This window comes from Syngnathus leptorhynchus, chromosome 1 (assembly GCF_054491065.1).
Source record: "Syngnathus leptorhynchus isolate UIUO chromosome 1, UIUO_Slep, whole genome shotgun sequence".
Lineage (NCBI taxonomy): Eukaryota > Metazoa > Chordata > Actinopteri > Syngnathiformes > Syngnathidae > Syngnathus > Syngnathus leptorhynchus.
The window spans coordinates 21,063,919-21,079,829 of record NC_141195.1 but is presented as its reverse complement, the minus strand read 5'-3'; the positions used below and the strand labels follow the sequence as shown (position 1 = coordinate 21,079,829).

The 15,911-nt window shown below is 41.5% G+C and overlaps 3 protein-coding genes across 7 annotated transcripts in view; 1 reads left to right on the top strand and 2 right to left on the bottom strand.

Annotated features, from left to right (window-relative positions):
• The window catches only part of LOC147062651 (lysine-specific demethylase 6A-like), a 22,167-nt gene extending 12,198 nt beyond the window's left edge, over positions 1-9,969 (bottom strand). The window contains exons 1-13 of one of the 2 annotated variants that reach the window (XM_085921810.1): positions 9,461-9,969; positions 9,265-9,328; positions 4,369-4,477; positions 4,220-4,269; positions 4,049-4,107; positions 3,339-3,459; positions 3,198-3,252; positions 2,472-2,506; positions 1,841-1,934; positions 1,639-1,765; positions 1,326-1,424; positions 977-1,196; positions 117-254 (exon numbers count right to left, since the gene is read on the bottom strand). In XM_085921810.1, coding sequence (XP_085777936.1) covers positions 117-254; positions 977-1,196; positions 1,326-1,424; positions 1,639-1,765; positions 1,841-1,934; positions 2,472-2,506; positions 3,198-3,252; positions 3,339-3,459; positions 4,049-4,107; positions 4,220-4,269; positions 4,369-4,477; positions 9,265-9,328; positions 9,461-9,642 — 1,353 coding nt within the window. In that variant the 5' untranslated portion in view covers positions 9,643-9,969. The remainder of the gene's footprint in view (positions 1-116; positions 255-976; positions 1,197-1,325; positions 1,425-1,638; positions 1,766-1,840; positions 1,935-2,471; positions 2,507-3,197; positions 3,253-3,338; positions 3,460-4,048; positions 4,108-4,219; positions 4,270-4,368; positions 4,478-9,264; positions 9,329-9,460) is intronic. The other variant, XM_085921899.1, reaches the window with a different exon arrangement.
• On the top strand, positions 8,717-14,126 carry LOC147062650 (FUN14 domain-containing protein 1). Of its 4 annotated transcripts, XM_085922394.1 has the most exons (6): positions 8,717-9,042; positions 9,129-9,877; positions 10,780-10,945; positions 11,036-11,111; positions 11,305-11,439; positions 11,793-14,126. In XM_085922394.1, exons 2-6 carry the CDS (start codon positions 9,874-9,876, stop codon positions 11,868-11,870), a joined length of 459 nt encoding a protein of 152 aa, XP_085778520.1. In that variant the 5' UTR covers positions 8,717-9,042; positions 9,129-9,873; the 3' UTR covers positions 11,871-14,126. The 4 variants fall into 4 exon arrangements, with proteins under 4 accessions (XP_085778520.1, XP_085778435.1, XP_085778270.1 ...); XM_085922309.1 differs by having other exon boundaries at positions 8,717-9,877; XM_085922144.1 differs by lacking the exons at positions 8,717-9,042; positions 9,129-9,877 and adding an exon at positions 10,221-10,425 and having other exon boundaries at positions 11,793-14,125.
• Positions 13,260-15,911, bottom strand: cenpl (centromere protein L). Its single transcript, XM_085922026.1, has 5 exons — positions 15,804-15,911; positions 14,970-15,117; positions 14,643-14,894; positions 13,999-14,547; positions 13,260-13,907 (listed from the first exon to the last, which is right to left on the bottom strand). Exons 1-5 carry the CDS (start codon positions 15,824-15,826, stop codon positions 13,833-13,835), a joined length of 1,047 nt encoding a protein of 348 aa, XP_085778152.1. The 5' UTR covers positions 15,827-15,911; the 3' UTR covers positions 13,260-13,832.

Below are 15,911 nucleotides of genomic sequence, written 5' to 3'. Positions count from 1 at the left end.
GTTACCCAACCGTGTGCACAACAGTGCATGTGCTGACAGGCATGACGGCGTGCGTGTACATTAGGATTATGTGTTTTGAGCGTCTCAGGTCAAAGGGGAGGCATCTGGTCTCTCACCTGCTGTGGCGCACTGCTCAGGCCTCCCTGCCTAGAGGTGAGCTCAGCCGGGATTGGTAGACTCCATGCCTCCTCAATAAGAGGGAGCATTTTAGTTTTACTCTGTGGGCTACTGAGCTGGGGGTTACTCAACTGAGCCTAGGGGAATGGAAAACGATGTGAAAAACAAAACAAACAAAAAAAAACAAACAAAAGAAAGAAAAACACAAAAGGATTTCTTGCTAAAATTAAACAAATAAAATAAAAGTGATGAACTCAAAATAAAAATAAAAAAAATAATAAAAAAATAATATCAGCAATGATACAAGCAGGTTACAACACAAGTGAAGGGGAGGTTTTGGAGCTTTATGGCCATGTGTGGTTAAAATGGGGAGGTAGCATCTCCTTGACTCTCAGTAACCACAATCCCAAATATGACCCTTGAGGGCAAGCAGTCTCTGTGCCATCTTGACACAAACTAATGGGACTGTGACACATGCGCAGGGTAGACATGACACTCCTTTCAAGAAAAGTGAAAGCAATTTTAGGAGTGGCATGACACGGCGACTCCCGGGACCCAGATGACGACATGCCAGCTGTTTGATTAGATTCGCCTTGAAAGTACATGGCTCTTCATAGTAATGCAGTTGTGTTACATCTTACACTGCATGGATTTTCTGTGACACTTAACTGTTTTCCTTATTTTTTGGCAATGTGTCAAAAATTGTGTGTTCAAAAAAAGAAATTCTGCCAGTATTACAGATGGGTTTTACATTATATAAACCTGACGAGTCAGCAGTATTGCTGTATGAATTTTTGGAGCACATGTGGTTGAAATGCACCGTCACTATGAATTGCTGCACATCTTTCTCTCCACTCACCTGCAGGCATTTTATTCGGTGGGTCAACATGGTGGCATTGGTGCATGCCTTGCTGCGTGTGGCGTTGATGTAGCACTTGATGGCGTCATGCGGCTGGTTGCACGACTCGTACAGCGTGCCCAGGTCCATCCAGGCGGCGGCATGGCTGTGGTCCAGCTGCACAGCACAAATGTAGGCCTGCAGCGCATCCATGGGCTGGTTCTGCTGCTGATACAGCACTCTGTTCCATGACACAGTACAGAACAAAGTGTGCGGAGGGGTTCAGAGTTCCCAATTTCAACGTACAATTATGATGAAGACAATATACACGATATGTTTTCAATGTGACAATTGAGAAATAAGCTTTTACCCTATAGAGCACCAGGTATCTGCGCTGGCCTCAGATTTATCGATGGATTGCCGATAGGAGATGAAGGCATCCTGAACCTTTCCAATACTAGAGTAGCACCTGCAGGAGACACAGGCTGTGAGGCATTGTGTACCTAAATCCCCTCTCCCCACAAATTCCAGGTAATCCAGCTCAGTTTAAATAAATAAATTAATTAATAAATGAATAAACAAACAAAACAAACTAGCATTCTTGGTGGATGTAATGCAACAGTTGGGCAACATTCATTTTCTTCGGTTTACAAAATCTAGTATAACACAGGAGTGCCACCTACCTGCCCAGGAAGTACCATGACTGTCCAGAGTTGGGATCTGCCTCCAGAGATTTCTGCAAACACTGGATAGCATAACTATCTCTACTGGCTTTGTCCCCGAGCTGCTCCACTGTGTGATGCATCCAGCCTGTGGTAACAAAGGTATTAGTGACTGTGTACCTCAGATTGTAATGCTGCACATTAAGGGGGGGGGGGGTCTTACCAAGCTGTTGCAGGGTAGTGGCTTTCACCTGTGCAGGAAGATCCTCTGTCTGCAGGAGGCTTTCATAAGCCTCCTTGGCAGCCCGATATCTCTTCTGGATGGGAGGAGCAGTGAAGAGGTCTTGAGAAGAAACATTAACCTGCACACCCCAGTACCCCTGTTTTCCTTCTGAAGCATTGCTAAAACATCCTGTTCACCCCAGTACACCACTAAAATGCACCATAAAGCTGGCGCTTGTGCTGACATAGCACAAGGTGTATTAGTGACACTCTTTAAGAGCCAGCCAAAGTGACATTACCTCTCTACAGAGAGACACCATCGGCATACAAAAAAGGGGGAGACAGACTGCCGTTTCCGTGGCAACCCCGCCGATCGGCTAAGAATAATTTCCTATTCCCTCTCGCCTTTGCTTCCCACTCATGCCCCCCCCCCTTCATTTGTCAGCACTTGGCTGAAAGAATAGAAAATAAAGGTTTATGTGACTAGTAGGGTACCATTTAATATAAAAACAAAAGCTATCTAGTAACACTGCATCAATATGTGGCAGCTCTTTACATGAATTCAAAATAACTGCCAATAAAACAATAATTGCGTCCTTTGGAGAGGACAATGGCTCAAGCAAAACACTTACCTGAATCTCATATAAATGAGCAATGTGGAACTGAACTGCAAGAGGGGGGAAAAAAAAAAAAAAAAGTTAGGTGATTCAGGACTCAAGAGAATTTCAGAAGTAGTGCTCCGCTTCCTCCTTGTCCTGGCATATTTGGCAAAGCTGTGCAATTACTGGAATTCCAAGGTCGACTGTCCACAATCTAACTGAGCAGAAGGGTGGCGGTCAACCCGGCAGCACCTTCTTGTGTGCGCAACGCCGCAGTGTCTGATCTAAACTGCCTGAGTGACTCTCAGCAGATAGAGTGAGTGAGGGAGGGAGAGAAGAGAGAGGAGGGAAGAAGGTTGGGGGCTGCCCTTGTTGTGTGTGCGTGTGAGAAGAGGAATGAGATGCATACACACACACACACACACACACACACACACACACACTCAAACGCACACTCAAACGCACACTCAAACGCACACACACTCAATCCCACCTCCACACACATACACAAGCTGGGCAAAAATGGATGTGGCAGCCTCCAAGGTAGCAGAGTAGCAGGTAAGGGAAATGAGGAAGCATCATGAAGTCTACAAATATTCTACTAAATAAGTATTTACTTAAGACAGGGAAGGCGGGGCTAGCCCCTCGAGCATTTTATAAAATATAAAATATTTTCTCAGCCCCGCTATGTTTCGAACAAACACCCATTAATCACTGGGAGACCATTTTGAATAATCAAACAATGAGTTCTGAACTTACTTTCAGCTTTGGACAAAGTGCAGGGATTGGAGTCAATCAAAGCTAGCTGAAAATGCTGTGAGAGAAAGGCGGGATAGAAATTAGAAAAGGCACTTCAGTTGACTACACTCATTCACTTTGCAAATTTGACGTTGGGCCTACCTTTAGGCTTGACTCGTAGTCTGTGTTGATTTTAAACATGAGACCCAGTCGAAGGTGGATCTCCTTGGCTCGGAAAAATCCTGGATCTATGTACAGCACTTCCTGGAATGCTTTGATCGCCCTGGTGAAGGTAAAAAAGTTTATAAGAACGTGACAGCTAAGGTAAAAAATTAACTTTCTTAAGAACTGAAATCCGACCAACGGACCACGAGAGGGCCGCGGACTACCGGTTGACAATCCCTGGTCTACAGTGAAGCTGTATTTTGGTCTGTCTCAAAGTCAATACTTCTCTTGCTTCATGTGAAAATTCATTTGCATTTCTCCCAAAAATAATTTTACTGCTTAACTCGTATTCCATGAACACAATAATAATCAGAATGCTGAGTTTAGACTAGTGAGGGCACATAAAACATTATCGTCAAGCATTTTTTGGGGTTGATTTCCTCTTTAATTATACATATTCAGTTAATGGTGGCACATATTTCAGCTATTAGATCTTGCCGAAATTTTTTTATAGGCGATGACTCAAAATGATTCCACAAAAAGATCATTATTTCACACACACGCACGCACACAAAAAAATCCTTCAATTTTTACAGAGCCAATTCTTCAAAACTTCTTGCGACACATAGTCGTTTCGGGGGAAATCTTTTTCACGTTGCAAACACATGAGCTACTATATATATATATATATATATATAAAAACTCACCACTGAAAGGCGTTGTAGTGGAAGTAGACCATTCCCAGACCATACAGAAAGGCAGCATTCTGAGTGCAATGAGAAGACTTATTCAGATGCATAAAACAGAATGAAGTCCATCCTCCTCTTCATCATCATACTGTCGCGTTAACCATGTAAGCATGGCTGTGGCTGGCTTACCTTCCAGTAGTCTGACTGTAAACTGTAGTACCTCTGGTATGCCGATAATGCTGTAATTGGGAGATTACATATTACATGAATCGAACACAGTATAGGAAGCAGATGATTTAAAAGAATCAATAAAAGGAGACTCCTCAGTGTAAATTCACCTTTTGGGTAGTCCTCCAAGAGGAGGTTGAAGTGGCCTAGTTGGCAAAACACCTCAGGCTCCACTTTTCCCTCCGCCTTGAGGATAAGTGAATCGTAGCAGCGGACAGCCTAAGGGGAACATATGTATACATACGTCAATGACGTCATGCACTTTGCTTGGATCGTAGTGATTTAAAATGTCTAGCTTTAAGTTATATACAAATCAATAACAAAGACAAATAAGATGATAGTACACTCATCTTGCAACGTTTTACGTAGATCGGGGCGATAAACCAATCAGAGGACTGTACAGAGCTCAAGATCAGGGGATGCTTTGAGAATAATTGTCAATTGATTGTGTATGTGAAGCCCTTTGAGACTGCTTGTGATTTAGGGCTATACAAATAAACTTGACTTGACAATAAAGCGGACTTTGACTTTGACATAGAGTACATACTTCCGCCGCAATTAATAAATAAATCATTTTGTGCAAAGCAAACAGCATTAGGACCCTCTAAAATGGCATCGACAGAGCGACAAGCCTACGAGGCACAACTCAAGCTTTCTGGAAAGCTGGGATCATTGCCGAAAAATAACGCGACAATGACGAGAGAATGGCAAGAGGGAACTTGTGATGTTTAATAGCGAACTTGCCCAACTGTTTAAATTGGATACAGAAGACTTTGATGAATTTGTATATGAATACTGATTAACAATAATGTGAATACAGTAGAGTACATGGTTCTATAGTAGAATAAAGTAAAACCAAATTCACCTTTTTTCCGTTTCATTTTTCTTTGTTTACCGTAAGTCATGGCATACATGCACCCTAAAATGTGGTGCAACCTTTGAGTAGAGTAAGTACAGAATTGACAGCCGCCAGGAATTGAGTCTATGCCTTATAACCCCAAGCATCTTATGGTGCAGAAAATACGGTATGTGTTTTGGTTTGTAATTTTGTTGTTACTAAACTTTTACCCAAAACATTTGTTTTGCTTCTCAAGTATGCAAAATTTGACCTTCACATTCAAAATGTTGTATGCACCTTTTTTAGTACTGTAAATTAGGCTAGTGTGACCAGATTAGGTTGATCAAAAATGAGGACAATAAGAATGAATATTAGTTGGTCACTTTTTTTTTCAACTTTGTGTGCAACTTTAAAAATATATTTATAACAACATTTGAATTATCCATGCAAAACTGCAAACAAGCATACAAAATGTGGCGCCAGACATGAGTATTGAAGCAGATATAAACTGTTTCCCTTCTCACAGAACAGTGCAACAATAATAGAATAAAAATAGACTATAAAATCAGTGCAATACTGACAACAATTATATAGCAGAGGAGAGCACTTTAACAATAGAAATTAAACTGTTAACTGCTTTTTGCCTCTCACTGTAAAACAAAACAGTGCAACCGCCAGAAGTGGAGTCCATGGATCTGTAGCCATTGTGATGTTTAACAGTGTGAAATGCAAAGCCGCCTTCAGCAGCATCTGTTTTATTGACGAAAAGTTTTAATTTACTTGAGGAGCTTTCTTCTTTAGCGGCGGATTTATGCTTAGCTGATCTTACGAATATGGATATCTAGATCCCCAGTTCCTTTGTTGGATACGGAAATGTACGGGCCAGCTTTGCACACCAGGCTTCAGGGGTGTAACGGTTCACCATACCCACGGTTTGGTTCAAGTTTTGGATTTAAAGTGATGGTTCGGTTCAAACTTTGGTTCGGTTTAAATATTGAAAATATAAAAAAGCCTTTTATTTCTAGTTGTTGAAAAGCTCCAGGTGAAATGTTTTGGTTTTATTGCACTATTAAGAACATGTACATGACTCAATTATATACATGTATCTTATAACATCTCTTTAGAGCAGTCCTCAACAAAAAGATACTTCTAATTAACCTTAATCAACCAAAAATACGAAAATAAACATTTGTTTTATGATCAGTCTTTGCCATAAAAAATAAATGAAACTGTTAAGGGCAGCCAACATTGTTTAAATAAATAAAATATAAATGGAAACCCTCTTAGACTGGTCTCGGGTAGTAAAAGGATGAATAAAAATTAACTGTTTAAAGACCAGTTTATATTGTCTAAAATAAAATCAAAATCTAATACTGGTTTGAGGTAAAAAAATGGATGAATAAAAATCAGTTCTTTAAAGACCAGTCTATATTCGCAGGTGAGAGGCCGGATCTCTGTGGTGTTATTACAATGTCCACTGCAGAAGAAAAAACTGTTTCACGAGCAAAAGATGTTGCTGGGACTCCAAGATAGCGTTTAGCCAACTTAGCTAAATGGGGAAATTGGCTGGCATTAATTATTGATTTGCTCGCTCTGATTTCGGACCAAGTTTTACTCTCAAGGCTGGGTGCCGGGGTGATATCTCCTCATGTTTGACGTGTTACCGTTCTCTTCCACAGACAGTTTCATTGGACACAAATGACAACTTGCGTTCGGGTCACAACGCGACCAATCAGAAATCCAAAATGTCTCCACACGGCCGACCCAAATGAGGCTGGGGCTGCTGCTCCATTTCCATCAACTCGGGTGTGAAATTATGCTGCATTCAAGTGCTCCTCGGAATTATGACGTGCACAACCAAACTGCATTTTAGGATGACAGGACGAATACTTCAACCAAAGTATTTAGATTTTTTTTTTTTTAGAATTTTTTTTGCAGTTTTTTTTTTAAAATGCTCGTTTAGTAACACCATGCTGCCATGAAAGGGAACTTTGCATTGTATTAGCTATTGATTTGCTATAAAATACACCCAGACGTTCTCTGTTGCTAAAACGGGTTAGCCATGTCAGTGAACTATCCTACATACTTCTGTTTACATCACGAATGACCTGTATTACCACCACTACGCATACGCATCACTGAGAAGGTAAAGAGCCAGCGTGAGAAGCAGGTGATGTACTGTGACTTGACCCGGCCGGGGTTTGAACCCACAACCTTCCAGTCTCGGGGCGGACAAACTACTACTAGGCCACTGAGCTGGTGCTACAATAGTCAACATCTTCGGGATTAGTCGACAAATTGGGGGCCCTAGCCCAGTATTTTAGTCGGCCGTGTTCTTTTGGTGACATGCATTTTGGAACAAAACTGAAAAGCTTAAGCTTACAAAGGTTAATTTTGGGTTGGAATTTTTCAGCACATCGCTAACATTTACTTGTATAAATACAGTGCCATATGGCACCGTGTTTGGTGCACGTGTCGCATCATGCATTCCGTTCACATTAGAATTGACCTTTGTTTTTGTAACGTGAATGAGCACAAAAAAATAACCAAATTTATGAAATATGTGGATGTAGCTGAAGTTTCTCAACCAAGCTAGCGCACCATATTTTCTTGGCACCAATTTCTTTATTCCTATTAGCCAGGTTTTGGCACCAACTTGTGATATTTTGGGGTAATGCAGAAAAAATAAAATATGTACAGTATATGTGAGATTTCAGCAAATAGAGCATATAGGTTTCACATGATGCCGTGCAGATAGGCAGGAGTTCGGTTTAAAAGCGCTAAACGGAACTGGCCACTTAAACCGGTAGTATAAAATGGAGCCTTGTTCTGAATGACGTGTGCCATCACAAATTTGCAAGTGACAGGCAGGAGCTGAACAAATCATAACATCCCCTCAGGCATGAGGTGTGCACCTGCTTCATCGCTGGCCCTGGCTCTAACTTAGCAGCAACCATAAACCCAAGAGTTTTGCACAAACTAGTGTATTCATCCCAGGGGCTGTTGACTGTATTCCCTGACAAGCCTGGTGCCGGCTGCTGACCTGTGTGCTGCTCTATGTGACGACTTAAGCAGTCATAGCCCCTCCTGGTATCCTGCACCACCTAGCGAGAAGATGGGTGGACAGCTCCTTACAAGTCAGAGCATCTCACAATTGTATACTTAAGCACAATTCAATTACCAGTCTCAATAAATTATTTCTGGGCTTTGTGTGTTGGGTGTGAATAGACCGATCATTTTTCAAACGAAGCTTTACTGCTGCAAACACAACGTAATAAATAGGAAGCCTTAAACTTGAATACACTTTATTATAAATCCTAACGTGCGAGACAGCCCCAGCAAACACACGCCTTCAACGCAGAAAAATCCACGCGACCCGACACATCAAAAGAGTTCCATCACCAGTCTGCCATGTCCCCGCCATCTTGGACAGCCATTTATAAACGTTATGTGAAACGTCGAACCTGACCACATAAGTCACAACGTGCGTCCACGAGAACAATTGAGCATTTAAACTCCCGTCGCAGCAGTCAATCGAAAACGAGCATTTTATGCACCTATATTTGAAGACTGCTCGTATTGTTTTCGTGATCTTGCATCTATGCAAACAGATCAGGTTCCGCACACGGTGTTGTTTTGGGTTTAAATTTGACGGGACACCACCCAATAATCACATGCAACTTCTTTCCATGCAGTGACGGAAAAATAATAACGGTCGCGTGCAGGATAAAACCGTGACGAGGTTGTGTTGTGGTGCTACGAGAACGTCAGTCACAGCGGAGCAGGTCCACTGACACGCTGAGCGGAACGGCCGATATTTGCCTGCAACATAGCACTCCGTAGTTCGCAACACAAACACGAATTAACAACTTCATGACAGCGGAGTGTTGTAAACTACACGTTGGGGTACTTATAAACGACCGAGCCGCAGCAGAAAAAGACGCAGGTGCAGGGTCGCTGATCACCGGATGAGGGGAGCTAACTATCAAGCTAGCATGCTAACACATAGGCTAACTGCTTTTTTTTATGCAGGAGGGCCGCTTGCAAGCAGGATAGCTTTGGGGGCCGATTCCCTGCTGTGCATTTTACTTGACTGGTCGAGCCGAGTGATCCCAGCAGGCTCGAGTGCACGTTTAGTTGTATATAGTATCTACTTTCGATTTGCTACCTTCATTAACAGGGCCTTCGTTCTGGCGCCATCTTCATGAAGCTTCTGAAATCCAAATAGTGAGCTGCAAGCAAAAAGACAACATAAGGTGGCTCGGCGTTAGTTGCGGAGCGCCTCGGTTGAAATGTAGACATGCAGATCAAGATAGCCCTTAGAATTCACGTTACGTGTGAGGGTACGCTCCCACTATTCCCACCTGTCAATCCCGGCCAAACTGTCCCTTTCCTGGGCTGTCAGTGTCGGAAAGTCCTCCTCTGTTTCACTCGCTTTTCCCGCCGCCATTTTCTTTTCCTCATCACCACCACCATCAGAAGCTGAGCCGAGACTCCGAACAGCAGCGCAGGCAGCAACAGCGACAGACACACTGCACGATTGCATGGAAAATCCCAACGCACAGGCGATCGGCTTACTCCACCGAATCAAACAGACGGAAGCGAAGAAAAGCAAACGATCAAAAACTTTTCCCAGCCTGAAAAGATGCAATTCGATGTAGTAAATCCTTTCCGGGGGACAAGCAGCGCTCCGCGAGCTGATCTTCAACGTCACATTTTTCTTCCCAAAGCGAGATCATACCGTGGCTCAATTGCGACTACATGAACACATAATCCAATGTGTAAGTATTCCTCAATTAAACGCGTTTCGGCTGAGAAGATAAAGTTGTTTTAATTGTGTCAACGAAGCAAACCCACGCGCCGTTGTGGCCACGCCCTCACCTTGTGTTTTAGCCAATCAACATGCGTGCATCCCACCATATGACTTCTCTGCCATTGCCTCTCGTCTTCAATAATACACTGTACATCATCTTTTTTGCAAACCAGTCTGCACACTGAAACCTGATCAGAACTGATTTTACGACACTTTTCTTTGCAAAGTAAAGATAGCTTGGTAGGTACCTGTAAATATTGGATTCTAGCCACGACTTTCATGCAATGTAACTTATGTTTGAATGTTCAAATATGGTTCCACAAGCCCGGAATGTTCTCCCGGCAAGAAGCAATGGTTGCAATATTTTAATAATAAAGGTTGCTGAGCGACGTGGCACGGCCACTGACATATAAACGACCGTGGACACAGCATCATCGCGTGGGCGCGGCTTATTTTGTCAACATCCTGTTAAATTCTCCAGCCCCTTCAAAATGGCGACCGTGGAGCAGAGGGAAGGTGCGGACTTATTAATGTATGAATTACCGACGGGTTTGCGTCAAATAATTTGATACATTGTGAGCATGTCCTCCCTTTGTATGACGCGATTTAATGCATAATTGTTATTGAAGTATTTGCGGGAGAATTTGCCGATAGATTGCTCAAAAATACTGCCCCATGTCCTCTCATCAATATGACGTAACAATGACAGCTATTTTGGAGATTCTATATAGAAAGGTGTCTTAACAGCTGAGTGCTTCAGTTCATCTAGCCATTCCTTATAATGTCTTGCTAATAAAGAATCCAGGTCAACATGCACTTGTATTTTTTTCCTCTATGAATTGGATCATTTTTTTCAACTCGTCTCTACAGGGCAGGAAGAACCAGAGAGTGATGAAGAGGTGTACGAGGTGGTGGATCTGACAGAATATGCTCGGCGGCATCAGTGGTGGAGCAGGGTGTTTGGAAACAACTCTGGGCCGCTAGCTGAGAAGTACTCGGTGACAACCCAGCTCATGATGGGAGGGCTCACAGGATGGTAAACGCCATACATTTGGTTCAGTGGACTTCCATAGAATATTTAATATTTCCATTCATCCTTTTTCTGTCCCCCATTCAATGCATGCAGGTGTGCCGGTTATGTCTTCCAGAGAGTGGGGAAAGTGGCGGCCACTGCTGTCGGGGGAGGATTCCTCCTTTTACAGGCAAGACGTACACCTTTTTAAATATGCATATGCGAGATTTGAATGTTAAGGGAAAGAGAATCTTTTATGTTAGAGATGTAATATAAAACATTAGCAATGGAGATTAGAATTGTGTTTCAGTATACATCTAGAAAAGTGGAATGCTGTCTGTCTCTACTGACAAATCCTAAATTTGCATGCCCTTTTTACACAGATAGCCAATCACAGTGGCTACGTGCAGGTGGACTGGAAGAAAGTGGAGAAAGATGTAAACAAAGCCAAGAAACACCTGAAGAAGAAAGCAAACAAAGCAGCCCCAGAACTCAACACGTTCATTGAGGAGGTAAAGGTATCTGCAAAAAAAAAAAAAAAAAAAGCTTTCTTTCATGCTTGTTATAGAATTTAGATTTGTAGATTAGAAAATAGTTTTCTTCCACTTGAATGTACTACACCCTCCTTTATTAAAATGTATCTTTTGTGATGGGGTAACTGAGACCAAGATATAGTTTCAAATGTTTTTCCACCTTTTAATGTGAACTACAATAATGCCCCCTCCTTGAAAAAATGAAGTGAAACTGAGAAATAAGATTTGTTTTACACTTAGATTTATGCTCATTTTTTTCTGGGTGGGGGGGTGTTTTCTATTAGTGATTTTTTATCCACTCTGCTGATTTAATCATGATTTCCTCCCTTGTCATACAGGCCAGCGATTTTATAAAGAGAAACATCGTCTTGTCCAGTGGCTTTGTTGGAGGATTTTTCCTGGGTTTGGCCTCCTGAACGAAACCTCTGCATTATGCTTTTGGTCACTGTGTAGGTCATTTTTGTCACATTTTGTTTACATCTCCTTGTAAATTGTGAACTCATGATGGACATCATTTTGTTCATTGGATCGTGATTTGTGGTGGTGAGTTGTATATTTACATTTAGGGTTAAAAATAACTCAAGTGAACACCAATCCTTAGTTGTGAGTGTGTGAAATGCTGGATTACACTTCTCATTTTGGGCTGAATCTCAAATACTTTAGACCTTTCTTTATGTCGAAATGTGTGCCTAGCCCAGTTTTTCTCAAATAGAGGGTGGGGTGAGGTTCCCTAGGTGGGGTGGGGTTGTGGGTGACATGTTTAATTAGGACAATGTTAAAAGCAATGTTATGCAGAGATGTACTTATGATTTTCTCGACAAATCATACCGTTTATAGTCAGTGAGGAGAGTTAGGGGCATTTCCTCCTCCTGGCGGGCATAATGTAAAATAAGTGAAAAGCACTGGTCTAGCCTCGTATGCATAAAAAAAAAAACTGACCCTAGATTGCCAAATGTTTTTGTTGTGTTACATTGTAACAATGATACATTGTTTATTGCCTACTTGTGTGCAGCACCAAACTGGGATGAAAAGAACAACCTTTTGGCTCAGAGCGGTCCCTCATATTAATCACAATATAATATATAATATTAATCATTCATCCATTGCTGAAGACATTAAATGGAAGTTCGCGAATGTTACCTCGATCACCTCAAAGCCCATCGTAAGACCCAACTGTTATTGTTCTTTAATTTCTTTGTGCTCCTTCTTGATTTTTGATGATCATGTTCCAACGTGCACATTCGATATACACAATCTTCACACGGGTGCTGGCCAGAAGTTAAACCCACAGTGCTACAATGCAATCACAAGTTTACTGCGTGCAAATAATACAAGTACTACTTATTTTATATGATTTTTTTCATCTTTATCACATTGCATCTTAATGGACAATTGAGCATCTGCAGTTGTCAACAAGAGTATGACAGCATGATTTTTTTTATGCATTTACTGTAGAATTTAAACTTGCTATTTACACATTACAAACTGGAATAGGACATCTAGTTGTATTTTTGCTTGCTCAATTCTTTGCATGTAACACGTTTAATATTTTTGTACACTGTCCTCAAGCATATGGGTCTATGTGAATTTGTCAACTGCCTCATTGTTTTCTGTGTGAAATTGTGAGCTGCCTCATTGTTTGATTGATATCTAAACAGTAACGGTTTGCTGGGTTTCTTATTTTAAATGTATTTTTTTAAGATGAACAAATGAAATTATGGATTTTCATCTCTGTATTAAAGAAAATTAATGACCGTTTGTGTATTGTACAAAAGCCAGGTAAGGATAACAACTAAAACCAGATGTTGCAATAAGATTTATTGTATTCACTGATGATGAACAATGTTTTTAAAAAAAAAAAAAAAAAAACATTTAGCCTTTAATACAGCTATGCTTGGCATAAAAAAAATAAATGCTACTCATGAATATACAACAATGTGCAAAGTTACAAAAACGACCACATAATTAGGACAAAAAAAAACATTTGTGCATGGGCCCAAATGCTTGTTCATATTCTTGTGAACAAGCAAGTTGCAAGTTCTTGGTATATAAAGGACGAACAGACATGGTGTCATTCTGAGTCAGGAGGTTAGACTCTCACCGCTGAGGATTCAAACTCGACATCGATGTACTCTCACCTTTATCCATTCCTCATCAAAATGGATGATAGGCTTTCTTGGCCTCCTTTCTCCTTTCAAACGACTGTGGTGAAAATGTTCAAATGTTCTACTTTGGGAGGACAGCAAATAAAATGATTGCTAATGTACAATTATGTAATTTATTAGTAAAATGTATAATATCTAATCCCAAGACTGAGAAGACCCCGTCAAGTGAATTTAGTGGACTTGAACAACGTCATCAACTATCTGGTGTAGTCTTTAAAAGGGCATTTTGAGCAGGGCACACTCGGTCAGCAGCGTCAGAGTGGTGATCATGGATTTCCTGTTGGAAAACTGAAACAAAAGCACATAAATATATTAACTCTGTTTGCTTAAGTTTTTATCAGACACACCTGAGAGAAAGTCTTGTTTCAGATTTAGGTACCTTGATCCTGCCGTTGCTTTCGGCTGTGCCCAGCGCTGTTGACACATGGCTCAGGTTCCCAGCCGACAGATCCACCAAGTAAAATCGATAAAAATGGCCCATGAGGCCCTTTATAAAGTTTATGGAATCTTCTCTGTCAATAACATTGTCTGCCTGATCCACTTTTACACCGCGCCATAGCTCCCAAGCGTCATCGGGGTGTACAGCATAGGTGACCTGAAGTGGCGGCTTAAACGGAAGAGTCCAAATCATTTTGAGTTGCTTAATATTGGAATCCATGTGGCAGTTGGTCCATAATGCCACCAACCACTCCAAGGTGGTTTGATTGATCTCTAACAAGCCAAAGCAGCAGTCAAAGTTCTTCTGGAACCAGGATTTGACCATGGCGGTGAGTGTCTCCGTCCCACTGCTGCCAAATAGTGGTAGAGACATGAACTCTTTTGGAAGAGATTTAATGTAGTCAGAGTTGCCATTGACGCAACCAAGCCAGCCTCTCCATACTGTCTTCTGATGGTCATCCTGCCCAGCAAATAAGGAGTTATCATAGATCTAGAATGGGAGACAAGAGAAACGTAACCAAAAGGATCTTCCAAATAGATTGACTGACATCTGGCTGAGCATTATCTCTACAATCCTGTGCAAACCTGTATTAAGATGGTCTCAGCATCATCATCCGTTTCAGCCAGACCATGAACCACAGAGAAGGAGACCCTGAGGCTTTGTGTACTTCCCTCCTCCACTGCCAGACCTTTCTGCATCTCCGCAGCCATAAATGCAGACAGTTGCCTGGCGTAACTCTTCAGCTGGGTATAGCGGAATCGGTAGAGAGGCGTGACATAAGACAGCTGCCATTTTGTACCCATCAGGGAGGCCAGCTGTTTGGGGTCCACCTTATCCTGATAAAAACATCGTGGTCATTACCCATTAATGATGACCTGTCATCAAGCAAAAAGCAATTTGGGATTACTCACAAGGATATTGTCAGGATTTGGCGTTCTCTTGGTGTTGAGCCGCAGTGACGTTCTCGTGGAGGTATGTGCTGTCATGCTCTGGTAGGAAAGTCGATAGCTCCTAGTTTTACGCCTTTTTTCGACAACGGTGTTGGGGGTTCTTGCCACACTAGAAAACACAATGTATTTGAAGAATTTAAATGCAAATCATCATGCAGTGAAACTAGTAATCCTTAGCATCTTGGAATTTAAAATGGTTCACTAGAAATCATGTCAGTTCGTAATGTTAAATTTGATGTTTCAGTATTTTTCTTATTACAAATTCTTCAGAAGCCTTTGTCGGGTTCAAAACTCAATTACTGGTGAGGAAAAAAAAGAGTCAGGGAAAGTTGTAGAGATATCAAAAATCACTGACTTGGTGATGACTCGTGAAGGTTACAAACAGTCCGTAATGACCATAAATACATTTGGAATAAGATGATGATTATTATTTGGTATTATTCTTGTAGAAGACCGCAGGTTGTAAGGTGTGGCGGAGCGAACTGATGAGGTAACTAGGAATTGACATCTCGAGAGGAAAAAAAGGTCCCAAAAGAAGAACACAAAGTGCTGTTTGTATTACAGTTGTCATCCAAATTCAGAAACTTAATAAAGGGGCAAACAATCGTAAATTCAGGTCTTTTGCAGTAAGAAACAGGAACTGAATGGAAGGATAATATTATGACAGTAAAGGAAACACGATTCGTTCTTAACAGTGCACCATTTCTCAAAATAATCTATAATTTGCTATGACTTGTACACGAGCGAAACCCCAGATGAATGCAATCGCAATGTTTGTAAACAAAAGCGGATTACCTTTTTTGTACTGGGGGTACCATCTTTGCTACTCGGATCGCAAAAGAAGTGCGCTGCAAACAAATTTTGAACACGGCGCCCGCTTCTACCTCTTTTGTGCAAATGAAC